General features: G+C 47.9%; 1 protein-coding gene across 3 annotated transcripts in view; it reads left to right on the top strand.

Moving 5' to 3' along the window:
• The window catches only part of ARVCF (ARVCF delta catenin family member), a 53195-nt gene that overhangs the window by 6984 nt on the left and 32519 nt on the right, over window positions 1-13692 (top strand). For all 3 annotated transcript variants that reach the window (XM_066365339.1, XM_066365341.1, XM_066365342.1), the window contains exon 2: window positions 13-66. In XM_066365339.1, the coding sequence (XP_066221436.1) occupies window positions 13-66 (54 nt within the window). The remainder of the gene's footprint in view (window positions 1-12; window positions 67-13692) is intronic.

Consider the following 13692-nt stretch of genomic DNA (forward strand, 5'->3'; position numbering starts at 1 on the left):
GTTTCCCTGCAGGAGCTGGAGTCAGCAGGATGGATGTTGGGATATGCTGATCTTCCCTTGAGGCAGGTAAGTAACCTGGGTTTGGCCTAGGGACATCTCACACAGGACAACAGAGTGTCCTGTTGGTCTGGGTCAGTGTGCTCAACAGAGGGAGGGACCGTGGCTCTGAGTGACGTGTGCTTCCAGTTAGCCTCTCATTAGGTGGGCACAGCACCCTCACTGGACAGGGCAGGACAGGGCTGGACCTGGAGACCTCCTGTCACTGCTGCTTAGATTCACTGATGTCCTGAGTGTGAACAGCAGCCACTGTTTGACACCTGGTTTCAGGGATGAGCCTGTAGTGGGCCCACTGACCAGGATGCTGGCTGGGTTGCTCTGCACCCACCTTGGCTTGGACATCTGCCACAGCAGTGTCTGTAATTGGCACAGCCCACCCAGCTCTGTTCTTAGCTCAGGGTGGTCTTGCTGCAGGGGAAGACTAAAGCCACCAGCCCACATGCCAGAGCACCAGAAGGAGGGCACTGAGGCAAGCAGCAGGCTTTGTGAAGACCAGAGAGTAAATGTTTCAGTTCTGTAGGCCATAATGTCCGCCACCCACAGCCACACGAGTCTGCAGTTGTAGAGAGAAAGCAGCCACCAAGTCACCGAGTAGTCTGACTGCCCTGCTTACAGCCGGGATGCCATGTGCTGGCCCATCGCCTTGGGCATTACCTGTGTTGTGGGTTCTTCTGTTAATCGCAGATCCGGTGGGGCTGGAGTTTGGTGCTGAAAAGTGTAGCAGGAGACTTAGTGATCCCTGTGTCCCCAAAGACCTCCTGTATGGTGCAAAGGTGTGTCCTGCTGACACCCAGTCTGTCAGAGTTCGCTGTGGTGGTGGAATTTACAGAGGAATGATGGCTTGTAAAAATGCCCCCAGTCACTCTTGTCCATTCAGTACAAGCTCCCAGTCCCCAACACTGCTCTCTGCCATCTGTGTAGGAGCCTCAGCTGACCCAGATCTGTGGATCCTCAGTGTCACTGAATGTCCAGTGTAGGGGGCCTGACCTAGTCAGCAATGTGTTCAATTAGTGGCACGAGGGTGGTAGCCACAGACTCAAGCCCTTAGTGTCCTGTGCTGTGGGCTATATGACAGAGGAGACAGGCAGGGACCCCACTCTTTTCATGTTCGTTCCTTAGGACCTCCGGTTTGGGGAGCTGCCAGCTGGTTGGTGGGAGCTGGGGACCTACTGCCACCTGGCTGTGGGAGGAATAAGGTCTGGCTAAGCATCACTGTGTCCAGGCTGGTGGGCCGTGCAGGGGCTCTGGATTGGGATAAAGAAACTCAGCCTGCATCCAGGGCTCAGGACATGGCACTGCTTGTGGCACGGGTGACATAGTCCCCATCCCCCTTAACTCCTGGTAGGCCACCATGCCTTGTGTTGGCAGGCCACCAGATACGGAATGACAGCTCTGATAACTGGGCCTGCAGGAGGCTGCCTGCCACTCTCCCCACTGTCACCGCCATTGCTTGTCCTTTTCTTGTCCCTGTCTCTCCTTCCCTGTCTCCTGCTCCTGGTTTTCTCCCTGTTTCTCTCTGTGCCACTCTGCCTCTCCCTGTCTCCTGTCAGCTGTTCCTATCCTGCCCTTCTTGAGTGTAGTGATTGACTGTTTTTGTCTGCCATGGTAATTGACTGTTCATGTCTGCCGTAAGCACTGAAGGGATGGCAGTAGTATTTTTTTTTTTCTTAACAGAGATAGAGAGTCAGACAGAGACAGACAGACAGGAATGGAGAGATGAGAAGCATCAATCATTAGTTTTTTGTTGCGCATTGCAACACATAGTTGTTCATTGATTGCTTTCTCATATGTGCCTTGACCGTGGGCCTTCAGCAGACTGAGTAACCCCTTGCTCGAGCCAGCATCTTGGGTCCAAGTTGGTGAGCTTTTGCTCAAACCAGATGAGCCCACGTTCAAGCTGGCACCTCGGGGTCTCGAACCTGGGTCCTCGGCATCCCAGTTCGACGCTCTATCCATTGTGCCACCGCTTGGTCAGGCGAGATGGCAGTAGTATTTGTGTCATCTTTGCTCTGGGCTAGGACTGTTTCAAAGATTGGGGCACAGAATCTGGGCTCTGGCCAAGGGCTGCCTGCTCTGCCAGGCCCTGGGATAAGGCCCTGCCCACATCGGAGGGCGATAGAGCGGGGTCTTTGGGACCAAGTTGGGATGAAGGCTGATGGTAAGCACCTATGTGTCCCTAATACTCACTTTCAGCTATTTGGCACCTGCACACTGAGCTTCATGTTGGACACTGGTCATTGTGACCACATTAGGTCCCTCCCACCCTGGGGGAGCCCTTAGCCTGCCTGAGGACATGGCAACAGGCGTGGCCAACACAGGAATTACAAGGTGGTGAGGAATAGCAGGGTGCTAAGAAGAGGGAGCTGGAAGGTGGGATGGAAGGTGATGGTGATGCCAGGCCTAGGCAGAGAGGCCCTGGGGGGCATAGGCGCTCTTCACCACAGCCATGCCAGCACTGGTGTTCCCTCTTGAAGCCGCCTTTGCTTGGACTTACTCGGACTTGGTGGCTGAGCAAGGCTGCCTTTCTGCAACTGCTGGCCCCAAGCCAGGTTTTACTGGGGCTTTGATGTATTTCTTAGCCATTGGTGTGAGTCTATACACATTAAAGTATGAATTTTCCCCTTGTCCATCTCCCTGCTGCCTTTTGAGTCTTTTCAGCCTTTTAATTTTTGTTTGTGATTGTTGACAGAAGTTTTTCATATTTTGTGTGAAACCTGTTGATTTTCTTCTTTTACTTATCTCATTGTTCTATGCATTGTTCTTCCTAGCATGTAGCCAAAGAAATCCACATTGATCTTTTCCTGTAAGTATTTTGAGTTTAATGTTTATGCTCAAGATTTCATTCATCCAGACCTTATTTTGACATAAATGTGAGGTGAGGATTTAACTGTGTTTATACAGTTGTATCTGAACTGTTTCTTGACTACTATTTTCTGTCATCGGAAATTGGGAATATTACACAATGTGTCCTCGGGTTCGTGGTGCCCCGTGCAGGCATCCCTGGCCCTTGGCCAGCACCCACTGGATCGTTAAGATCAGCTTGGGACCTCCCATGATCAGCCTTTGTTCTCAGAAGTCAGTCCTTCTGCATGTTTACTCTACCGGTACATGTTGGGTCCATCCTGGCAGGTCCTCCTCCCTCTGTGGACTTACCTGAGGCTCGCGCTGTCTGGAGCCTGTTGGCGCTCCATGGATGGGTTTGTGTCTTGTGCTATAGCCCATGCACATCCTGCTCTGTTTTCCCTGTGTCTTGGGTTCACAGCCCCTCTGAGCACCTTTCACTACTGAGAACAGGTCCCTGCCATGGTAGAACCCCCTCTGAAGTCCCAAGGGTGATCAGGTCCCTTTGTGGATATCCAGGCTTTGAATGCTATGTGCTATGTGCCACCTATGGTCCGGGACAGCCCCTGAACCACCTGCAAGGAGGGGTATGGGTTGGTCTTCTGATGACAGTGTTCATGAGATTTCACATGTGGTGTCCTTTGCCCAGGAGGTTTTGTCACACTGTGGGAGTAAACAGGCTTCTACCTCAAGGGTAATAGGTTTGGCATCCTCATGACCTCAGCGGAGGCACCACCAGGCCAGTACTTACATGTGTCCTTTTGTGTCTCAGCTTCGGGGGCTGGCAGGAGTGTGGTGGAAGGCCAATCTGCCTGCCATGCAAGGATCTTGCCCACATGGCTGGGAAGCCTGGTGCAGGCCAGCCAGCTGCCCTCTTGCTTATGGGCTGTTCTAAGACAGGCATCCAGGGGCCTCTGTGGTTCGACTTGTGGGTCATTCCCAGGTGGGCTTAGTGTGAGAAACGGGAGACAAGACCACAGCCTCAAGCCCCTTCCCGCCCCCAGAACCTTTGCATCTCAAATGAGTCGGGAGGAAGAACACCTACGTGGCAGGACTTGGGTTCACACCCTGGCTCTCTTGGTTGCACAGGCCGCATGAAGGGCTCTGTGCCAGCTACTGCAGTTATGGTATGAGTGCCACGCCAGCTTCTGGCTGTGCCATCCCTAACTCAGAGTGATTCACCGCTGGTGGCGTGGATGGTGCATCAGAGCCAGCCTCGCGAGGGCGGCCATGCTCTGCCCACAGGTCCTCCTGGATAGTCCCTGTAAGCCCACGGTGTTTATAGCCCCCCCAGCCCCATCACTCTCCTTCCAGAACATCTCCGACCCTCCACTTTTCTCTTATGGCCTCTCCTGGCGCCTCTCACTGTCACTCTAGGCACCAGCTTTGGGCTATTCCTTGGATTTGTTCTGTTTTCTTCCGCTTCTTGGACTGTCCTTCAGGGAGCTGCCCATAAGCTCCCTGGACCAACAGGCTGTTGAGGGGCCTCCAGTCCCCCAGGCCCTGGGTACCCCTGTCGCAGCATGACCCTCAGCCGGAGGACTTGGAGCCATCAGCTCTGCTCTGGCCCACATGGAAGGCTGCCCATATCCTGGTTAGACAGCCAGAGGCACCCCACCCCCATGGGGCATCTTGCCAGGTTGATGTTTGCAGTTGATGAGTTTGGTATTTCGAATATGCCTTTAGTTAAACTTTTTCTTTTCAAAATATTTCACTCTCCTGAAAACCTAATTAGGCCATTCATTCATCTGAATGTACTTGCTGCTCTCTGCATTTTGTGAGATAATGAGGCTGTGGAGATGCTGCCAAACCTCTCCTCCCGGGGGCTTTTACCCTGTGCCCTTTCCTGGCCTGTGGGATCTGGGCCCCAGAGCTTGGGGGGTGGAGGGAACACCAAGGGTATAGATGGGGAAACTGAGTCCTGGGACACTAAGAGTGAGATGACATAGGTGGAGGGGACTCAACCCCAGCAAAGCCCACCCTTCACAAATCAGCATCTCCTGTCCCCTCCTGTCACCCCAGGCCCAGGGTCAAGGCTATGGCCTCGGTGATGCAATAGAGGTGCCTCCAATATCCCACTGGGCCTGGGCACCCCGAGGGACCGAGAATCATGGAGAGGCCGCAGGACCAGCCCGCAGATGCTAAGTGACAGTGGCACCAGAGTATCCTGTATTGCCTTTTTAAAAATGTATAAACCAATATGTGCTTGTTTATAGAAAATGTAGAAAAAACAGAAAAAAGGGAAAAGAAATAACGTCCTTCAGACTCCTCCATCCTGGCACTCGCAGTGCTTCCTAGGCTCCTAGTGAGACAGTATCAGCATGTGCAAGTTTATTTAAGCTGCTGGGGTCGTGACCCCTGCTTCCCCTCCCCAGCTTCTTCTGTGTTGATGCTGGGCCAGCACAAGAGAGTGGGCACCATCACTGTGCTGGCCCTGCCAATCCTCTCTGACCACCTGGCCCTTCCGCCATGGGCCTCCGCACTTCCGCGGACAGGCCTGCCCCTGGTATGTCCATGGGGTTCGCGCAGTGGCTGCTGCAGCCCAGGGCTCAGGAAACACATTCCACTGTGGACGCTCAGGCTGTTTGCTGCTCTCCTTCACCACCAGGGCCGCTGAGGTAAAGAAACATCTTGTGCCCAGGGTTGTTTTTCTGTATTTAAGCAACTTGGGTTTGGTTTGATTTTGAGGTCTACCAACTCTGTGTGTGTGTGTGTGTGTGTGTGTGTGTGTGTGTGTGTGTGTGTGTTTTGCTGGGGGCAGAGACTTGGTGGGGATTATCAGACTAGAGCAAGGCCTGAGAGCAGCTTGTGCCAGCCAGCCAACGACATTTCTTCTTCCTGAGAGACACCCAGGCCCAGTGTCTTAACACAGAGCCCACCCTGCCCCAGGGACCTGCACAGGAGACAGACCCTCTCCAAGTTAGACAGTCGAAGGAGCCACACCTCATCCATTTCTGTTCCCTCTTGTGTGGAATGGCAGCCCAGGTTCCCCGGCAGGGGAGTGTGAGGTGACACCACTCCTGGGGCTGTGCTGAGGAATGTGGGTTATCAGGAAGCCAGGGTGGTCCCCTGCTCTGTGGTCAGTGCACAGCAGGTGCGCTGGCCACCTTCTGCCCCTCAGTCTCCCCAACCACCGCCCCGTCTTGGTCCTGTGCACTTTTGGGGCCCTCACCCAGGCCTGTCTGGGGAAGCGACTCCCTTGGGAATTGGAGGCTTGGCCATACCAGCACTTCCGCAGATGATTGCCTCTGAGGTGAATCACGGGGACCCTCAGAGAGGGCTCACAGATGGCTCTGGCAGGAAGAGTGAGTCTCCTCTGCACGCAGCTGGAGCTTTAGGGCTCAAGGTACCTAGCACCCCCCGATTCTGCACCCTTCAGAGCCCCATGATGGAGTGAGGGCTCCCAGCCCCTACTGAGGGTGCTAGCTGTGCCCCTTGGAGCATGCCATGGACCTCGCAGTCTGCCCACTTTGGGGACCTTGTGATTAGGAAGTCTAACAGGGCAAGGGTGTAGCGAGGGGAGAAAGAGGGACAAGGGGAGGGAGGGGCAGAGATTTAGGTGTGTAGGGTACAGTGTGAATAGGGATGCTAGGGGCAGGGTGCTGAGGAGGCAGGGGTGTGGGAGGAAGTGGGAGTATAGGGAAGGGAGGGGAACTAGAGGGAGGGATGGGGAGAAAGGGACACTAGAAGGGGGCATGCAGGGGCAGGGAGGGGTATAGGGGAAGTGAGGGTACAGGAGATGTGGGAATACAGGGAAGAGGGGCAGGGAGGGGCAAGGGTGCAGGTAGAGGGAGTACAAGGGGCAGCAGAGGTGAAAGGGGGAGGGTGGGGGAGGGAGAGACAGAGGTTCAGAGGCAGGAAGGCAGAAAGTGTTTGGAGACTAAGGGCAACCCAGGCCCAGGAATGGGAGCTAGGAGGATGAAGATCATGTACTCTAAGCCGCATGCTGAGCCTCTACCCTTGGAGAGAGTAGTCCATGGACCCCCCACCCCCCCAATCAATGGGCACAAACTACCAGCCTCACCTGTCATCTCCTGCCCAGGATAGGAGGGGGTCAGGACCATTGCCCCCAGGAAGGCAGGTGATCTGTCCAGGGCCCCAGAGGAGGCAGGGCCATACCAGGGCTCTCTAGACCACCTCCTTCCATCTGGGGCTTACCTGCCCCCTGCCCACCACCGTCCCAGGCCCAGCTGCAGGTTGTGTGAGACCAAAACCACCTTGCCTCTTTGAACTCAGCAGTGGGGTGAGGGATTATGATGGGGAAACTGAGGCTCGGCAAGCTGAGTGGTGGTGGGGAAGGCCCTGCTCCCAGCCTGTCATAGGCAAGCACATCATTCATTTCCCTGCTTGGTGACAGTTCTCTGGCCTTTGTCTGTAGGGATCTATTGTTTGTGACAAGACTAATTTAGAATATTTGTACTTGAAGAAATAATTTCAGACGTTTATTAACCAAATCTTTGTAGCATGGGCATTAGTTAATTTTTAATTAAGCTTTTATACTTGCAGGCTTTTGTCTTCACAGAACCAGGATTTAGGGGGCTGGTGTTGCTGGGTGTGGATGGAGGTGAGTGGTGCTCCAGGCTACATTGCCGCAAAGGAGGCCATCTATGACCTGTGACACAGGCAGTAGCTGTGTACCATGGGGGAACCCTGGGCCCAGCATGCAGGCTGACACGTCCTCTTGCTCCTGGTGACCCAACCTGTCCTGCTTTGCTAGCTCAGAGTCCCTGCCCTGCCCCTAACAACTGATGGGCAAGAGGAGTGAAACTCAGGCCAGATGTAGTGTCTGCAGACAGCAGCCTTGGGCAGGGGGAAAAGGGCTGGTTGGGTGAGGAGAAATGTCTACCATCCCTTCACCTGAAACTAGTGGGGGGCTGCTTTGGCCAAGGAAGGAGAAGCTCCTGAGCTGGGCCTGGTTCTCTTGCCCTAAGACCCTCCATGAAATGAACCCCCATCACCTTCAGTATAAAAGCCATACCTGGTCCCTGTGATGCCACCAGCCTTACTCCTTGCCACACCCACCTCCAGCATCAGCAAGCTCTGCCTGGGTGAGGTCTCTGTGTCATTCTAGACACAGAGGTGCTCTCATCAAGGCAGTGTCTTTCTGAGCCCCTCAGAGCCCCAAGGCAGTCCTGAAATTTCTCCAGTTTCTTGCAAGCATCAGCCTGTGTGTACAGCACATGCTCTGACTCCACAGGGCTGCCCAGGCATGGGAATCACCTGGCCACTGTTCTTCAGCTGCTGATCTTTGCTTCCTTTATGCAGTAGAAACGAATTGAGCACCTGTTATATGCCAGGTGCTGAGCTGCCTGCCACTCAGCTCTGGCCTGTAATCCCTCAGAGGCTGAGGTTGAGGCTGTCTCTGCTCACTACCACCTTCAGTTCCATTTGAGGCAGCAGGAGAAAGTTTAGACTTGTCATGTCTGCCTTGTCCATCCAGAGACTTAACAGATCTGAGGGAGGCACAGCAGTGAACTTCATAATGTGATCCTAGGTTCATAGGTTAATTTTCTGTGCCTTCTTTCATTTCTGACTTCTCTGAACCATATCTGTTAGAAATATTTCTGTTTCTGACATATGAAAGGTAGTCAGTGAGAGATATGTTGGTTGTTTCTATGATTATCTTGGTTTGGAGACTTAGATGCCTGTGTGCTCATTATTTTAGGTTTAGCAATATTAATTTTTTATTGTTTGAAAGTATTTAAGGCTGTGAATTTACCTCTGAGAACAGCTTTGGCTATAACCCATGTTTTTATTTTCAGTTTTATTGAGATATAATTAACATATAACATTACATAAATTTAAGATATATATGTGATGATTTGATACACATATATACATATATTGTGAAATGTTTACAACACTAATGTTAGTTAACACATTTTTCACTTCATATTATTATTCTGTTGTTGTTGCAGCAAGAACATTAAAGTTTTATCAAAACAATTTTCAAATATAGTAAATCCTTATTTAACATCAGCAATAGATTCTTGGAATTGTGGTGAAACAATATATGTATAATGAAACCAATTTTACCACAGGTTAATTTATATAAACAAGAGTTAAGAGGCCTGACCTGTGGTGGCGCAGTGGATAAAGCGTCGACCTGGAAATGCTGAGGTCGCCAGTTCGAAACCCTGGGCTTGCCTGGTCAAGGCATATATGGGAGTTGATGCTTCCAGCTCCTCCCCCCTTCTCTCTGTCTCTCTCTCCTTGCTCTCTCTCTCTGTCTCTCTCCCTCTCTCTCTCCTCTCTAAAAAAATGAATAAATAAAATTTAAAAAAAAGAGTTAAGATCCTATGGTATCTTGTCAATGTTGTAACAAAATGATGTCCTTCAAGAACCTGCTGTATACAATACAGTATAATAGCCTGACCTGTGGTGACACAGTGGATAAAGCGTCAACCTGGAAACGCTGAGGTTGCCGGTTCAAAACCCTGGGCTTGCCTGGTCAAGGCACATATGGGAGTTGATGCTTCTTGCTCTTCCCCCTTCTCTCTCTCTCTCCCCTCTCTATAATGAATAAATAAAACCTTTAAAAAATACAGTATAATAGTTACTATACATATTAACTTAGTCATTTTATAACTGACAGGTTGTGCACTTTGACCATCATCTCCCCATTTTGCCCACCCCTCAGCCTCTGGCAACCACCATTCTGTGATTCATATATGTTTAATGTATGACATGTGAGTGTATTTTTTCACTGTTTCTAAATAATCAGCTCTGTATGCTTAAATTTTTATCTTTGATTTACTGTTTACTTGAAAGAGTGTTTTTGTAATTTCTAAGTTATTTCTTGGTGGCTCTCTATAAATTTTATTTTTAATTATTGTAAAATACATATAAAATTAACCATCTTAACCATTCTTAAGTGTACAGTTCAGTAGCATTAAGAACATTCATGTTTATGCAACTAATTTCCAGAACGTTTTATCTTGCAACATTGAAATTAAATTTATTAAAGAACAGTACCCATTTCCCCCTGCTTCCAACCCCTGGAACCAGCATTCTACTTTCTCTTTCTATGAATTTGACTACTACAGATGCCTTATATAAGTGAGATAATACAGTGGGTTTCTTTTATGATTGGCTTATTTCACTTAGCATAATGTTCTCAAGATTCATCATGTTGTAGCATGGGTCAGATTTCCCTCCCCCCTGCCTTTTTTAAGAGAGAGAGGAAAGGAGAAAGAAAGAAGCATCAACACATTCAACTTTAGTTGTGCCTTTGAAGATTTTCCTTCCTTTTAAGGTTGGAATAATATTCCAGTATAAGTCGCCTGACCTATGGTGGTGCAGTGGATAAAGCGTCGACCTGGAAATGCTGAGGTCTCCAGTTCGAAACCCTGGGCTTGCCTGGTCAAGGCACATATGGGAGTTGATGCTTCCAGCTCCTCCCCCCCTTCTCTCTTTCTGTCTCTCCTTTCTCTCTCTCCCTCTGTCTCTCCCTCTCCTCTCTAAAAAAAAAAAAATGAATAAATAAAAAAAATTATATAGGTTTAGGTGTACAATGAAATTATCATTTTTAAAGAAGTACCTATTATCATAACATGGATTAAATGGAAAAGTGTTCAGCCTCTAGCACATACATATACTGCTTACAAAAATTAGGGGATATTTCAAAAAAAAATATTCCAGTATAAGTCTATATCACATTTTGTTTATCCTTTCATCTGATGATAGACACTTGGGTTTCTTCACATTTTGGCTATTACAGCAAATGCTGATATGAATGTGTATATACAGATATCTTTTCAAGACCTGCTTTTAGTTCTTTTGGATAGATATCCAGAGGTAAGTTGTGAGAAATTTTGAGATATGGTAGTCCCATTTTTCCTTTCTTTCTTTCTCTCTTTTTTTCTTCTTCTTCTTCTTCTTTTTTTTTTTTAGTGAGAGGAAGGGAGGCAGAGACAAACTCCTGCATGCACTTTGACCGGGATCTACCTGGCAAGCCCACTAGGGGGCAATGCTCTGTCCATCTGGGGCCCTTGCTCCATTGTGACCAGAGCCATTTTTTAGCACCTGAGGCAAAGGCTATGGAACCATTATCAGTGCCTGGGGCCAACTCGTGCCAATCAAGCCATGGCTGCTGCAGGAGGGGAGAAGAAAGAGAGAGAGAAAGAGAGAGAGAGAGAAGTAAGAGGGGGAGGGGTGGAGAAGCAGATGGGCACTCCTCCTGTGTGCCCTGGCAGAAATTGAACCCGGAACATCCACACACCAGGCAACACTGTGCCAGTCAGCCAACCTGCCAGGGCCTATGGTAATCCCATTTTTTAGTTTTTGAGGAGCCACCGTATTGATTTCCATAATGGCTGTGCTATTTTGCATCCCACCAACAGTAAGTACACAGGATTCCATCTTCTCTACATTCTTGCCAACACTTGCTATGCGTTGCTATCTAACGAGTGTAAAGTGACATTTCATTGTGCTTTTGATTTGCATTTCACTGATGATAAGTAATGTTGAGCATCTTTTCATAAACTTTTTGGCCATTTGTATATCTTTTTTAGGAAATATCTGTTCAAGTTCTTTGGCTATTTTTTAATTGGGTTATTTGGTTATTTGTTGTTGAGTTATAGGAGTTCTTTATATATTCTGAAAATTAATCCCTCATCAGATATATGATTTTCAGGTCTTTCCTCCCAATTCTTAGGTTACTTTTTCTCTCAGTACATCATATTCTTTGATGAACAGAAGTTTAATTTTTTCATATAGTTGTTTTTCTTCTTTTCTTTTTTTAATTTTTTTGAGAGAGAGGGACAGGTAGGGACAGACAGATAGGAAGGGAGAGAGATCAATTCTTTGTTGCGGCACCCTAGTTGTTCATTGATTGCTTCCTCATATGTGCCTTGACTGGGGGGCTACAGCAGACCGAGTAACCCGTTGCTCAAGCCAGCAACCTTGGGCTCAAGCTGGTGAACCTTCCTTAAACCAGATGAGCCCGCGCTCAAGCCAGCGACGATGGGGTTTTGAACCTGGGTCCTCCGCGTCCCAGTCTGATGCTCTACCACTGCGCTACCACCTGGTCAGGCTGTTTTTCTATTTTCACTTTTGTTGCCTATACTTTTGGTGTCATATCCAAGAAATTATTGCCAAATACATCACAAAGCTTTTCCTTTATGTTTTCTTCTAAGAGCTTTATAGTTTTAGGTCTTATGCTTAGGGCTTTGATGCATTTTGAGTTAATTTTTGTATATGGCTTAAGGTAAAAGTCTTAACTTTATTCTTTTGTATGTGGATATCCAGTTTTCCCAGCACCATTTGTTAAAAATACTGTTCTTTAAACCCCATTGACCACCTTGTAAAAAATCAATTGGCCACACGTGAGGGTTTATTTCTATTCTATTCCATTGGTCTACATATATCTGTCTTTATGCCATGGTTATACTGTTTTGATTACTGTGGCTTTATAGTAAGTTTTGAAATCAGAATGTGTGATACCTCCAACTTTGCTTTTTTTTTTTTTAAGATTGTTTTGGCTATTCAGGATCCATTGAGGCTCCATAGGAGTTTTAGGATGGATTTTTCTATTTCTGTAAAAATGCCATGGAAATTTTGATAGGGATTGTATTAAATTTGTAGATTGCTTTGGGTAGTGTTGACATCTTGACAATATCAAGTCTTCCAATCCATGAGCATGGGATGTCTTTCTGTTTATTTAGATCTTCTTTAATTTCTTTCAGCAATATTTTATAGTTATCACTGTACAAGTCATTCTTTTTTAGTTAAATTTATTTCTATTTTATTCTTTTTGATGCTATTATAAATGAAATAATTCTCTAAGTTTTCTTTTTAGATTGTCCATTGTTGACTTTTAACTAACTTCTGTTTATGGATTTTTGTACCCTGCAACTTTACTAAACTGGTTTCTAAATTTTTGTGGAATCTTTAGGATTTTCTACATATAAGATCATGTTACCTGCAAACAGATTTTTTTTTTTTTTGCCTAATTGCTCTAACTAGGACTTCAAGTACTATGTTGAATAGAAGTGGCAAAAGCAGGAATCCATACCTGTTTTTGTTCTTTAGGAGAAGAGCTTTGAGTTGTTCACTACTGAGTAGGGTGTTAGCTTTGGTATATGTATAGTATGATATGTAGCATGTGTAGTACGATATAGCTTTCCATATTTATTTATTTATTTATTTATTTATTTATTTATTTATTTATTTTGTATTTTTCTGAAGCTGGAAACGGGGAGGCAGTCAGACTCCCGCATGCCCCCAACCGGGATCCACCCGGCACGCCCACCAGGGGGCGATGCTCTGCCCATCCAGGGCATCGCTCTGTCGCGACCAGAGCCACTCTAGCACCTGGGGCAGAGGCCAAGGAGCCATCCCCAGTGCCCGGGCCATCTTTTGCTCCAATGGAGCCTTGGCTGCAGGAGGGGAAGAAAGAGACAGAGAGGAAGGAGAGGGGGACGGGTGGAGAAGCAGATGGGTGCCTCTCCTGTGTGCCCTGGCCGGGAATCGAACTCGGGACTTCCGCATGCCAGGCCAACGCTCTACCACTGAGCAACCAGCCAGGGCCTATATTTTATTTATTGACTTTAAAGAGAGGGAAGATAGGAGAGAGAGAGAGAAAGAGACCTTGATTTTTTGCTCCACTCATTCATGCATTCCTTGGTTGTTTCTGGTTTGGTGTATCAGGATGACTCTCTAACCAGCTGAGCTACCAGGCCAGGGCTGCATATATTTTTTATGTTGAGATAGTTTCTTCTATTCCTAGTTTGTTTTATGTGGGGGTTTTTTTTTATCATGAAAGAGTTTTGAATTTTGTCAAATGCTTTTCAT

Source organism: Saccopteryx leptura, chromosome 2 (assembly GCF_036850995.1).
Source record: "Saccopteryx leptura isolate mSacLep1 chromosome 2, mSacLep1_pri_phased_curated, whole genome shotgun sequence".
Classification (NCBI taxonomy): domain Eukaryota; kingdom Metazoa; phylum Chordata; class Mammalia; order Chiroptera; family Emballonuridae; genus Saccopteryx; species Saccopteryx leptura.